The sequence below is a fragment of the Passer domesticus genome, chromosome 8, assembly GCF_036417665.1.
Source record: "Passer domesticus isolate bPasDom1 chromosome 8, bPasDom1.hap1, whole genome shotgun sequence".
Classification (NCBI taxonomy): Eukaryota; Metazoa; Chordata; class Aves; order Passeriformes; family Passeridae; genus Passer; species Passer domesticus.
The window spans coordinates 28,873,501-28,887,979 of record NC_087481.1 but is presented as its reverse complement, the minus strand read 5'-3'; the positions used below and the strand labels follow the sequence as shown (position 1 = coordinate 28,887,979).

Here is a 14,479-nt window from a genome sequence, read left to right as displayed (position 1 = left end):
CTTCCCTCTTCCACTCATTCTTTCCAACTGAACACATATCATATCAACACCACTAAAACTGATTTGCTGGCATTTTAGTCCTAAATTCACTGAAAAGGAAGACTTCCAAGAATACCAGAACACTCAATGTTAAATACAGCTGTAATTTACAGAGTGAATAAATTTTATTCCACTTTGGATATTTCTCTCCAATGTGTTGCCAATGCTCAGGTACCAGAAATTAGATCCTTGATTGTAGGTTTAAAAAAAAACTTACAACAATAAACCAAAACCTTAAGAACTAAAAGACAATTAGATAATTCAAAATAGTTATTTTGTACTTAATTTAGTAAACCAACTTTCCAGAGGTATGTGTTGGATTGTCACTCTGCTGCAAACATATTGGCAAATGCTGTTATTTATCCTTTTTGTTTTAATAGTTAACCTTTTCTATGTGCTTATCAATGTTTCAAGAGAATACTTATGTGTTTAAAAATATCCTTACTTTTTAAAACCCCCCTGATCCGAGGAAGCCTAAGCAAGGATAGCCTTCTGACAAGCAGCCAGATTCACACCTAATGCTGTTTTTGAAGAGTGTAAATTCCTAGAGATGCAGTACCCAGCCAGATACAGATGTGACCAGGAGAGAGCACATTTAATCCATATGCCAAAAGGAAGCTGCTTTTTCAATTCAGAAGTGTTTTCACAGTTGCACTTTGGTATGAAGAACTATTTTTAAATCACTTTCAAAAGTCATTTTTACTATTTTTTCATCGAGACATGAGATACTATTTTTTCTAAAGCTAGACATGAGATGATAAGTTTATACTGAATAAAACTTGGGCAGAAATAAAACACATCTGATCATTTTTCCCTGGAACAACAATAAACAGCTACTTATCTGTGATTATCCTCTTTGGCTGTAGTATTAACGTAGAAATAAAAACTTCCAAGCTCCACAAATTATCTGTTATAGAGACATGAATGGTCCTGGTCCCATTATTCTGAGATAATTCATTTTCTCCTCTTCTCCCAAATTTTACTGCCTTTCTTAGCATGTCTGGCCAATTTTCTCACATGAAAGCCTTACTCAAACACACTGGTTGTTTACTTTACTTACCACGCACAGCAATTTTGGTTAATTATTTTTAAATCCATATATATATATACACATCTCTATATATAGGCTCCACATGAATAATACAGGCTAACATATAGAAATTAACTCAATTTTCTAATTGCTTTACTAATTCTATTTGATATAAGGTGGAGAGAGAATTTTTGCATAGCTATTAATTAAGATTTCTTTTTCACCCTCCCTGTGTAGTACAATATACTGGGGTAGAAATAGCTTAACCTACATTCCACACTCAACCCTATTCCTTTTTATGCTGTAGTTAACAAAGGTGTTCATGAATCAGCTGAAAATCTCAGTTTATAGTTGGATGACACTTTTCTACAACTAACAACAATCCTCAGTTACAAATGCCAAACAGGAAGAGCACATCTGTGAAAAACAAGCCTCTTAAACTGAACGAATGAGTAACAATGATGTGTGGGTTGTGCTTTCTATGCAGCAAACTCTGGGAAGACCTTTCTGTGAAGAGCTATCTGAGAACAATTGGAGACGCTTTGGTGTTCCTACTCGCCTCCCACAGCCCTTTGTATCAGCAGCTCAGCAGAGGGAGTCTGACAGCAAGATTCTTTTGTCATTTGAAATCTCAGGTACTGTAACTCAGCTCAGTGCTGCACAAATGAATCTCTACTGAGAGGCTGTGTGTTTCTACAGAAGAGAGAAATTTCTCAATGGCTGGCTCTCAGTGTGCAGCATGAATTGTTATCTACCAGTTATCCCAGCTAAACCACACTCTGTTAAGAAACCTTCCATCACCTTGGTCTCCCTGATTTACACAGAGCAGCACCCTCATTTCCACATAAGCAATCTAAAGCTTTACAGCACCTACCTAAAGCCCTACCTATGCTGTGCACAAGGACCTATGATGCATGCAGTTCTTCCCAGTTAGTTGCAAGAGTGAGGAGAACCTGTGCTTAAAGCACCACTAGGTTCTCCAATACCATGCTGAAAGGGTGCAAATCCATAAAAATAGAAATTCCAAACTCAGAGTTTGTCTTCATATCCAAATCTTAATGTAAGGTTTTCCCATCATTCTCGTAAGCCCATCACAGAGACATTGGATATGAATATAAAAATACAGAAGCATGAAGACGAGCACAAGATTTTCAACTTCCAAGATGCAGTCAGCTGCAAACAATCCCCCCTCCCTTTTCTGCAACCATAATATTAAGGAGTAACTTAAAGCATTTGCAATATTTCAGTCATCATATCAGAGACAGCAGCAGAAAGGCAGGGCAAGGACACAAGCACTGTGAATTTGGCAGTGCTTTTCTCCTCAAGTCCCACATCAATATTTACATAATTCAGCAACAAACTCAAGGAACTGTCAGAGTTCATTCCTGAAAAAAGCCTCCTTTAACTGCTAGAGGCAGACCTCCCTAGGCCAGAAGAGCAGATTGAAGTCATGCAAATCTTACATCAAGAACAGGGCTACACATTTTAGATAGATGTAACAAACACTTTTAATTTTGCAGAAAGTTCTCTCCCATCTCAGCAGAAGGCAAGTCCTCAAACGCTTCAATGACATGAGAAACAGGCTCTGATCTGCTCACTTGCCTTCTTGCCAAAGCAGACTACAATTTTCCAAATATGTAAGACCATTTTTTCCCCAACCACATAAAATCCCAGTCACTGGAATCACAGTCTGACAACAGTTAATTTATTTGGACTCCTTCTACCTCATCAACATGCTAGAGCTTCAGGCTGTAGCATAATCTCAGCATTTTTCTCTCCTGAAAAACAGATGCCATGAGGAGGAAATAACTTTGTGCACTGCAGCAATTGTCACATTCCCAAAGACAACTTCTTCTCATGCCTTTCATCAAAAAGAATTACCAAAATAGAATCTTTTTACAGACTCTTAGGAGTTCCCATCCATGGCTTTTGATACCTACACTTGACACCATTTGCCCCGCTACAACTAAAGATGAAAAGAGGAAACACAGCTTAAAATCACCACATCTCTGATGTGTTTTCTCCTGTATGAAATCTGTGAATGTGTAGGAAAAAAACTTGCTTTACTGAAAAAATCAGGAATGCATGTTATATTCAATGTGCTGTTTCAGTGATGAACTGTAGTGTCTAAAAGTAAACCACAGCTCTCTGGGGTACAACCCCCTGTTCCATTACTGCTACCTGTACAAGGGACACTTGTATCCTATATTTCTATACATTTCTGATTTTCCCACCTGTAAAAGAGTGAATAAATAACTGCTTAACATAGATGCTTCAACATCCATTGCCTTAGCATTTGCAAACCTGGACAGGTCCTAGGCTAGAGAGCACTCAACAAAAGCTGAAAGTAATATTAGTTTAGAGCATATTTTCTGTATTTTTTGTCCTACCGTTCTTAATTTTGAAGGACAACTGCAATTGCACTTCATCCATTTAGGCTTATCCTAAAGTCATTATTTGTTATGATGCTGTTCCTGCCTTCAACAACAAAGAAAATGACTATCCCTACCCCCTCACAAGCAGGATTAACAGCCACAGAAAATGAGTTATGGTTACTCTTGCTGACAGGAGCTCAAAAGCAAATTCATTTTCAAAAGTCCACCTAAGCCCAAGAAAGAATTCTGCACCCTGTGTCTTCTTAATTCTTCTTCACAGCTACATAATGAAAGTACACAATACATTTTTCTTCATCACCAGTCTGCACGCTCAAGATATATGCTGAGACCTACTGGGGTCAAAGGCAGTATGTGAAGTAGGTGGTGTAAAATAAGTAATGCAACATGATACAGAGCCTGTATACCCCCATTTTTTTTTTTAAATAAAGCAGGTATAAAGAATATTGCCAGCACAGGTGGATCATTTTACATTTAGGTGGAATAATAATTATTTTATTTATGTCTCTGTCAGTCTCCAAGTAAGCAGGCTCTGTACAGCATCCAGTCAGACTGTTTCCAAATAATAAAAATTGGTAGTAACCAGCCTCAATTTTTCCTTCAATTCATAGTTTCACATTTCTTAGCAGAACAGGTACCAGATGCTGCTGCATAGGCCTATTTTGGCTGAATTTAGTTTAGAAGAGCCATAGATCCTGGCCTGACTGTTTTTAATGCCCTTTATCAGTAGCTTGATGGACAGACTCATCCACCTTGCTCACAACTAAGCTGTTACCCAAGTACCCAAACACTGCTACCAGCTTTTGCCCACTAGACACTACTGAAGAAAGCATCCTTAAATCAGCTGAAGACAAGACATTATGGGATAAAAATATAAACTGGATGCCAATATAGTGCACGGTGCTTATACAGATCAACACCACACAACAGTGATCTCCAAGAGGCCTTCAAAAGAGGCAAGATTTCAATTTAGAGATCAGCATCCAGCTTCTAACCAAACATACTTCAAAATCACAGGCTATGTTGAAAGATAAATGGCAACACTGTTCTGAAACTATTCTGAAGAGATCTGTTTTCTGAAGTTGTTGTGGTGTAAACATGTACTTAGATACCTGCAGCTGCAGCGAAAAAAATGATGGTGTTCTCTATGATTCACAGTAATCAATATATGAAAACTAAATAAATTGAATTCTCACCAAAAGTGAGAGAAGATATGAGACAAATATCAGCTGTATAACAGCTGCAGCCTTTCAGCAGGTGCCTCCAGGACACCCTGCAAGCGTGCTCCGTGTTGTATACCATGAATACACTGCAAGCCACTGGGAACACTCAGCATTGTTACCAAGGCGTGTGTGCTCTGATCTGTTCTGCACCCAGCCCTGAGTGAAAGAACACACACGCCTCAAGAGCCACTGTGCACTCCTGCCATGACAAACAGCCCTGAAATGATCCTTCACACTATAAAGAACTTCCTCCATGGATCCAGGCTGTAGGATTATTGCTTTGTTTCCTTTCACAACTAGCAAGAAAACAATGACATGTTTCTCAAAGTTTACCTGGAGAACATGTAATAATCCTGCTTCATGAGCTGAAGCCTAAGGATTTCAGCTTTGGTTTGGATTTTGTTTTTTTTTTTTAATCTAGAAAGTCTTCATATGTTTAACAAAATACTTATGAGTATGAACTAAGGTGTTACTGTTATCAATATCTCCTCTACCAAACTGGAGTAGATGCATTGCAGGATTAGATCATAAATAACTTTGCATATTAAAAAAGTAGATGGAAATACCAACTTACATTTATTTTAATAAGATTGTGTAATTTGAGGTTTATAGAGCCATGCATAAAGCATTTGTTATTCCACCTTTAACAAAATTGATCCATTAACTCTGACCATATTTTTAGTACATAGTTTGCTACAAAAGCATTAGGACACATTATGAATCATTCTGGCATTATGAGAGTTAATAGAATACTATATATTTTTCAGGATTATTAATATTTAGTGTCATGCAGTAAATTAAAAAATCAAGTTTAACTAAGGTTAAAAATATCTGATGATACAGTACATAGATGATTGTAAATGTATATTAATGAAGCTTTACACAATTGACTGGATATCTTTTCGTTAATCACTCACAAACCCATGCCAAACATCTATCAAAGACTTCAGCTCCTTTTTCATCCAATCTTCCGACATTTCATTATTATGGTTACCTGATTAATGGATGCAATAATATATGTGGCATGATATGATATGTTCACATTAAATTTTAATCAAATATTACTAAATTCAGAAAACATTAAGTAAATCATGACTGATGAGGCAATATTGCTGTACTGTCGTATTGATGGTTAGAGAAACTCACTATGGAGTTACAGATTAAGGAGGAGAAGTAAATCTTATGAGGAAATAGAAGTATCTCAAGTTTAACTAGTTGGTTCTTTCAAAATTGCCTTCCAGCCAAAGGCTGAATATTAGATCCATCAAAAGTATTCCGGTGTCTGTAACTGATATGAATGCTTTGGGTTTTTATACTGCAAGTCATCTCATTCTTTAAAATGCATGGATTAACATATGCTCTGCACAAGGGCCTTTACTAAAAGATGATGGCCTGTGTAGAGAAAAGAAACATTATTCCCCATTACAGTTGGGAAAAATTAGCCCAGTTTATTTAAAACCTTGCTGGATTTGAGCAGCAGGGTGTCAGGCACATAGAATGCACTTGGTCTGTTCATTTTTACCTAAAATACACTTTTGGGCTTTGCAGGAGGTGTGCAGGGAGACAAATGGGCGTTCATGTTCACAGCCTAGATCTACAAATGTAAGATGGTTTCACTCTGGAACACCAGAGAATGTGCCCCTACTGTCCTGAAAAAACTTATTCCAAAGAATTGCTCCTATAAATAGATAGTCTGAGGTGCTAATTCAAAACTTTCAGTGAATTAATTCAGTATTATTCTTGTGTAGAATTTCAGTCCCATGGTACAGACTAAACAGGTCTCTTCTTTCATTTGTTTGTACTTCATATATATAAATAAAAGGAGGACAGTCTTGTCATATTACCATTTTTTTGGTAGACTCTTATGCCAAGATATCAGATCTTATTTTGATTATGTGAAGTAGCATATAAGTTCTGCTTAACTGAATAATTAATTGTATTCACAAATGAATGCATTGCATAGTACTTGCCACAAGACCTTTCAAAAATGCTGTTGGCTTCTTCATGTCCTGGTCTCCCTTTCAGTCCCTTTTCTTGTTTTGAAAGATTACAATGGCTGTAAGATTGCCTTACATTGTTTACCAGCATGGGAAATCTCAGTGCTACTGCACTGCAAATAAATACTGCTCAATTCTGCAGCTATACTCTGAATATTAAGAGCAATAAATATTTAACATGCTTAGCTGGAATTATTTTTTTTTTGACAACTTGCTTTTTTCCTAGAAGTCATTCCATATAAAGGATTTCAAAGAAAACCATGCAGATAATAAAGGCAGAAAAGGAAGTTACAAGGCTTATATGGATACAATGAAATTAAGGACCAACTGGGAAGAAGCATGTAGTACTGATGTATCTTGGTAGCTCACTTTAGCTACTGGTTTTTTACTGGTTAGATGTATTGCACAAGGATTTCAGTTGAACATCTTCTTGCTACAAAAGTGGGTTTGGAATTTTTTAAGTGTGACTAACTCATAAAACCTAATGTGACCGGATGAGAATAATTAAAGCAATTCACAAAGTTATCTTCCTTCATACCCAGATAAGTTCTGTACAGTTACAAGATTAAAAAGCACAAAATTCCTGTGAGTGTAAGGCTTAATAAAAATGGAAGAATACATCCAAACCCACAGCTCTTACCTCAGGCAAACTCCCACTGGTGTTGGCACCTCATGCGATACAGAGAAGAGTGCAGACACTTCAAACAAAATTGCCTGGAAAGGTTTGATTCCCTCTCACTTGGTTAATTGAATGAGTATATATAAATCAGTCTTGCAGCTCTTGCTTTTCTCAGGAATGGAAACATACCAGGAAAAAAAAAAAAAGGTAACTCAAGGTTGTCAGTAAATTTTAGATTAGAGCATGATGTTATGGCTCAGGCCTTCAAAATTCTGCAGGCTTTCACTAGAATATTAACAAGATCCAGCATTTAATGACCCAACATAGCCTGGTAGTCTACAGGGTTGTGTCAAATACCAGACCTTCTTTGAGAAATTCAACTTGAAATGGGCCTATTTCTTTAAATTACAGTTTCGGAGAGGAAAAACAAAAGAATCCAGAAAATTTTTCACTGAGCACTCTGGATGTGTGATGGTCACTATATGTTGAAAATGTGTTGATTTCTAGGGGCAAGGAAAGCAATAATGTACTGTCCAGAGAAACACAGCTGTGGAGTAAGGATAAGAGTTTAGAGATGGAGAAATAGAATCAGTGCTAGTGATGCAAGAATAGAACCTTCACATCCTTTAGCAAAGTAAAGCTGCAAAACAAACCTACTGCTGTCCAAGCCCTTTAAATCCCCAAAACCAAAGCTGAAAGGTCTTCTAGGTTTGTGGATAGGGCCAGATGAGAGAAGCATTACTCAGCTGCCTGTGGCAGCATTTAGGAAGGCAGTAACAGAAGCATGGATGCAGCAGAGGCCCTTTCAAAGATGAGCATGAGTGGAGCAGCAGCTCTGAGCTGAGGAAAGAGAGGCAGGCCTGTGGATTGTAGGTGAGAGGGGATTTGTGGCAAGAGTGGGAAAGTGATGAAAGGCAGGGTGGTGGCTTTACAACAGAGCAGTGTGAGAGAAAATGCATTAAGAAATGTTAGGAAGAGAGTTGGGGCAATGAGCATACATGAAAAACATGGAAATCCTCACATTTTGACTTCTCATCACTTTCAAATGGCCAGCTATTTTTGACCCTATTTTTAGACCAAAAACATATCATAGCCCTACTCAATAGAAAAGAAAAAGTCAGTATATCAACTGCTCATCACTATGCTCTCACAAAATACTGAAAACAGGAAAGTTTCTGCTCAGCTCAATACTGAGGGCTTATAAACAGAAAGACAAACAGTTTTCCTGGTATCTTGCACCTGGACAAAGTAATGCAAAGGAATACTACTTAACCTTTCACCATTCCCACCAACTCCTTTAACTAAATTAGTTGTTCTGAGCAAAGAAATCACACTATAAATATAATTAGTTACTTGGAACCTGATCTAAAGCCTAATGAAATCAGCATAAGGCTTACAGAGAGATTGAGCTATAAAGAAAATATTAGTTTGATTGCTGTGGGCAAAACTACTTTCAGATCTAAGCAGAGGATTTAACTATTTTATTCTGCAAGCAATGAGAAAATATCTTCTTGATTCTAAAACTAAAATAAGAGACCTAATTAATTCTAGAATACCACAGCCATATACATTACTTCTTAGTATGCATGAATCCAATAGTTTCTTTTTTAAACAGGAATATTTAAGAGGCATTTAAGTGGTTGTGGATTCTCATTTCAGTAAACACATGTGAAGGCAATCATTGTGTTTAAATATAATAAATACAGCTAAAATCATGCATCTGGGTCAATCCTCTGCATGTAATCAGGATTATGAAAATTTAGTTTCTCTTATCTTTCTCAATAAATGGTCTATGTACAGACAACTGGAAATTTATTCAGACATGGTCTTGCTATGTTCTTGTTTTTTAACTCACCAGTTTTTTCCTCCCTGCAAATCTGACTGATTTCAAATTCTGTCAGTTGCTTTGGTAGCTAAGAAAAGTGCCAAACTGTGGTTGCTGATTTCTAAGCTGTGTTCAAGTTCTTTCAGAGACAAAATTCTCATGCCAAGGCATTGTAACTGCAAGTTTTCAGCGCATTTTTATGACTTGCTCTTTTGGTTCTTATTGCTGACCACATGTCATTACAAAGGAAAAGGTCACTGAAGACCTTGAGAAGGCAAAATCCAAATAGACGCAAAAGAGGTAAAGGTGACTGGAAAAGGTTTTGATTTAGTTTACACCTTCTCCAAGATTTCACTGTCCTGAATCTCCCAGTCCTCTGACTGAGGTTCCTTCAGCCCCAGTTGTCAAAGCCCTCCTTCACCCACTGCCTTGCCCACAGCTCCTCTAAGGCATTCCCCAGAGGCAACACAGAGACACAGCACATCCAGGGGGAAATCCTAAAATCTGGTTATTCTGAAAAATCTGACAAATGGAAGGAGGCCCATCAGTTTGATGGCTCTGTACATGTGTGGTGGGAAAAAAATTGTCAGAGGCATAGGGGAATCCCTTTTGTTTCAAAAGTGCTTCTTCAAAGAAACAGACATCCCTATCTCTCTTTGAGGAAGGCACTGTGTGGGAGGCTCTGTGGGCCCTCCTACAATGCCATGACTGAGAAGCCTGTCTTTAACTGGAGCTTCACTGAAAATGCACAGTCCAGATAAAATGCAAAGACACAAAGAGTAAATAAAGAAGTAGTCAATGCTAAGCAAAGTGTGGGCCGAGGAATTCTGCCTCCTAAGGAGGTGACAGTCAAATGAAGCTGGCTCATCATGTGTGTCAAAAGCAGCATCAGACAGGTAAATAGCAATTCTACACTTCCCTCCTACTCTAAAATTCCACCCTTAAAACACAGGGTATTTTAGGAAGCTTCCTGCTGACAGGCACATCCTGCCCAGGATTACATTTTAATAGTTCTTCTTTTACACAAACATTTAATTTATACTTACAGTCAACATGCTATTCCCATGCAGTCCCTCGGGAGGAGCAACACATGCAAAACACAGAAAGGGTGGTAATGAAAAGGAATAACCAATCTGTATTCATTGATAAATTTGCAGATAATGTAGCAGAGTACTTACTATGGTTCTGTTTTTTTCCAGAGGGCAACTTTTTATCTTTTGGATCAACACTGTAGACTCTGGCAGAAAACAGTAGCCATTTTCAGTCCAGCACAGCAGAGGTGGGCACACCATCTGGAATGAATATGTGACATTCAGCACCCCAGCATCTTGGTATTTTGGACAAAAATCCACAAAATGCTCAAAGACTATTTTTTTTTTTTAGTAAAGAAAAACTTCCATGTAAATGTAGATTTTTTTGAAGTAGCAACAACATCATTATATCATATTAAAGCTAATTTTACAAAGATGAGGTTACAGGTTTTACTTGCTTTCTGCAGCCACTTCAGGACATTGCAACATGATGCTTCTTGAAGGACCAGGGTACAATTATATTTTCATTTTGCTAAAGCCAAAAAGTACTACTGATCCACACACTGGTTTGACTCAACAACACAGCCCCTAAAACCTTTATTCTGTTGATACAATAGCCCTTAATCCTTTAGCTCCCATTGCACAAGTGGTAAATTGGCCCAGCATCTTTTTCCACTGAAGATAATGTGTCTTGAAATGAACATTGACTGTCTCTTAAAATGCAGTAAATTAAATTGTCCTTCCTCAGCCAGCAGCAGGAGTAATGGAAAACATTTCTCAGAACTAGTTTGTTTAATTCCTACAAAAGTGTTTGACCTCACAGTCTGTTTTAGCAAATTGGTATGACTTACAGATAACTGATAAGCACACAGCAAAAACCAGCTATGCAATTACCTGTCACAAGTCAGATATGTTATACAAAATTTAAAATTATACACAAACAGATCGGGAATACAGTTTGAATAAATAAATAAATTAAAATCTCCAGCTCCATCACAATAGATGAAAAAAGATAGTAAAGGTGCTAGAAATAACAGCTTGACAGTATGCAATTTAACTGCCAGGGTATTGAAAATCTCATCCTACCTGGTATTTAACAAGATCATCAACATCTGCCTCTGGATTAATGCACTACGGAAAAGGATAACGAGCTAGCTAAGTGTAAGAGCTGATGTTTAGATGCAAGAAAATCAGTAAATTGTGACACATTAAATTCAGCATCACTTCATCAACAACTGAACAAACAAGTTTTGTGCTCAAACGTAAAGACCTTTGGCAAACTTTTTTCCTTTGTAGCACTACCAGAAGAGAGAGCAAAAGGCCAGGCTGCAGAGGGCTGAGGATTAGAGAAGGGCTTGTCACTGTGAAGAGGTACAGTGAGCAAGTGGGCTGGTCAAAATGGATACTATACTCCCACAGATAACAGCTAAATATTGCTTTTTCATGAGTGTCAGTCCATGAGCTAAAAGGAAGGGAAACACAATAAAACAATTCAATTTTATCATCTCTTCTCTGAGTGTCAGTGCTGACAGTGAAGTGCCAGCTACCCTTTCTCCCTCTCCAGGCCAACCTATGCCTTAACATCTGATACAGGACAACTTCACCTATCTCCTATTCAATCAATGGGCTCTAGATCAAAACCCCTCTGGACTACATGGGATCTGACTTGCTGATACACAATGAAACAAAGTGATAGATAAATTCTTGCAAATGAAAATGGGAACTAGCAAGGTGTCTTTGGGAAGAAGAAGAGACTATCTTGTCTAACCACATATGTTAGGAGGGAAACTCCCCCCAGCACTCCCATGTGGCAGGGCTAGTCCCTGCAGCACAGGAACACTTGAGAGCTATGGCACATCAGCCCTGTGGGCTCCCTCAGAGACAGCACTCACCTCTGAGGATCGCAGCTACAAAGGGCACAAAGGGAACTCTGGACTTTCTTCACTTGCCGCTAATTAGCTTTTTCACTTCTTATCTTCTGGATGTCTCGGCTTCAGCCCTACCTTCTTTTATCCCTCCCTATTTTTTCTTGCCTTCTTTCCCATTTCAGACTATTATATAACTCATGGCACCCTTTTTCCAGCTGACAAAGTTGCACACAATCCCTCGATCACACTTTTCTTCTCTGGCCTTCACAAAGCACAAAGTTGTGAGGACCACGACTCTCACCATGTTCAGTGCCCTGCTGCACTGGTTCCTCTCAAGACAGTGTATTTTGAATAATTAATCACAGAATCATTGAGGCTGGAAAAGGTCAAGACCAAGCATTAACCTAAAACTGCCAGGTCCACCACTAAAACCTAAGTACCACATCTACAAGTTTTTTTAATATTTCCAGGGACTGCTATTCCATCAGTTCCCTGGGCAGCTTGTACCAAATGCCTGACAACCCTTTCAGTGAATAAAGTTTTCCTATATATCAAATCTAAACCTCCCTGGGTGCAACTTGAGGCCATTTCCTCTTATTCTATCACTTATTATGTGGGAGAGTTGGCACCGATGTGCTGTTATCACACACACGGTGCTGTGGCAGGTTTAGTGCCACTGCCACTGTCACCTGTTTCCATGCACTCCTGCAGTGAAAAGCCATGAGGAGCCCTTGCAATTTTTCTGCTTCATGATCTGCTGGGGGGAACCTTTCCCCACAGGAATCCCACTCACTCCTCATCACAGCCCTTGGTGTCTGTCCCTTAAGCCTCTACCTAGATTTTTTAAAGTATATTTTGAGCTTCCGTGGCATAGAAGCGTTTAGTAGCATAGCCTTTTTTGTAACCTCACATTTTGCTCTATATTCCCCTCAATAAGCATTCTCTGGAAGAAAGAGCTATAACAGTAACTTGAAGTCAGAGAAAAATAGCAAGAATATAGCCAAAAGGTGAGCAAGATAGTTCTCTTTTTAAAGCATTCCAATTAAACTCACCCGGCGCTGGTCTTCATGCTAATTTTAAAGCTTCTCTGTGGCAGTGACTGGGTGCAGAGCTTTAGAGGTCTCAGATTGGCACTACAGCAGCTACTTCTGGTGTCCATGTACAGCTACACACAAATTTTACATGCCAGTTCCAGCCTTGTATTGGCTTACAGCCATTATTTTGAATCACAGCCTCCTGACATTTATTAAACACCTAGGAATGCTGACTTGATACTGCCCAGAATATGATGCAACTTGAACACAACAATTTCTTACTCTTTGAGAGCCACACCACTTATTCCTAGGCAGGGTTTTGACCAGACATTCGTATTTTCATGCGTATTTCTTTACATCCTCTCCATGCTGCACAGTAAAAGTTACTTATTTAACTGGTGTTGCACTAAGAACCTCTGTGGGCCGTGGTGGGGGCACTTTTCCCACAGCCACCCCAGCAAGCTCATTATCAGTATTCCATGCAGGAGGGTGGTGCAAGACATTAAGCAATACCAATAATGAAGGCATTAAAGAATACTGGGTGCAGTATCACAGCTTGGGGCATGTCACTGGACACCAGTGCAGCTCTGCCACTGCTCACAATGAGAGCAAGCCCCTGAGCCTGGCAGCTCGGCCAGTTTTCAGTCCATCTCTGTGTGTATCTAAACCATTCCTCATCGCTTCCTGCACAGCGAGGTTACAGGGGATTGCCAAAAGCCATACTAAAGTGGAGATAAAAACGCATACATGGCCACAAACTGGGATTAGAAATCTCTCTGTGAGACTAATCACCCTTACAGGACATCCATTAGTGCTGAAATACTTTAAATCAAGATCGTAAGCAGCAATGCCCAAGGAGTGGCTGAGGCCGCTTGGTTTGTTCAGCCTGGAGGAGACCGAGGGAGCCCTCCCTGCGGTCTGCAACGTCCTTGCGAGTGGAGACAGAGGAGCAGGCAACCCTCTCTTCATCTGTTCACTCTTGTGGCCACTGACAGGCCTCAAGAACACGGCATAAAGCAGAGTTAGGGGAGGTTTGGGTTGGATGTCAGGAAAAGGTTCTTCCCCCAGAGGGTGGTGGGGCACTGGAAAGGCTCCTCAGGGATATGGTCACGGCCCCAAGGCTGACAGAGCTCAGGGAGCATTTGGACAACACTCTTGGGCACAGGGTGTGATTCTTTGGGCATCCTGTGCGGGGTCGGGAATTGGACTCCATGGTCCTGATGGGTCCCTTCCAACTCAGCATATCCTACGATTCCAAGATTTCTTTTTCTTTTTTTTTTTCCCCTTCACAATTTCAGAGCTTAACTTCCCCGAGAAGCAAGGAAGGTGACGCTTCTCTATTTTCCCTCACCCCCGCTGACCAGCACAGCCTCACGGATCCCTGCCCACTCCCGACTTCCCCTCAGGCGCCTCCTCCTGC

At 39.4% G+C, this 14,479-nt stretch overlaps 1 protein-coding gene across 3 annotated transcripts in view; it reads right to left on the bottom strand.

Annotated features, from left to right (window-relative positions):
• LOC135306315 (uncharacterized) overlaps positions 1-14,479 on the bottom strand; it is a 79,263-nt gene that overhangs the window by 57,117 nt on the left and 7,667 nt on the right. For 2 of the 3 annotated variants that reach the window (XM_064429981.1, XM_064429983.1), the window contains exon 2: positions 10,305-10,418. In XM_064429981.1, the coding sequence (XP_064286051.1) occupies positions 10,305-10,418 (114 nt within the window). Of the gene's footprint in view, positions 1-10,304; positions 10,419-13,077; positions 14,459-14,479 lie in introns of those variants that run through there. The other variant, XM_064429979.1, reaches the window with a different exon arrangement.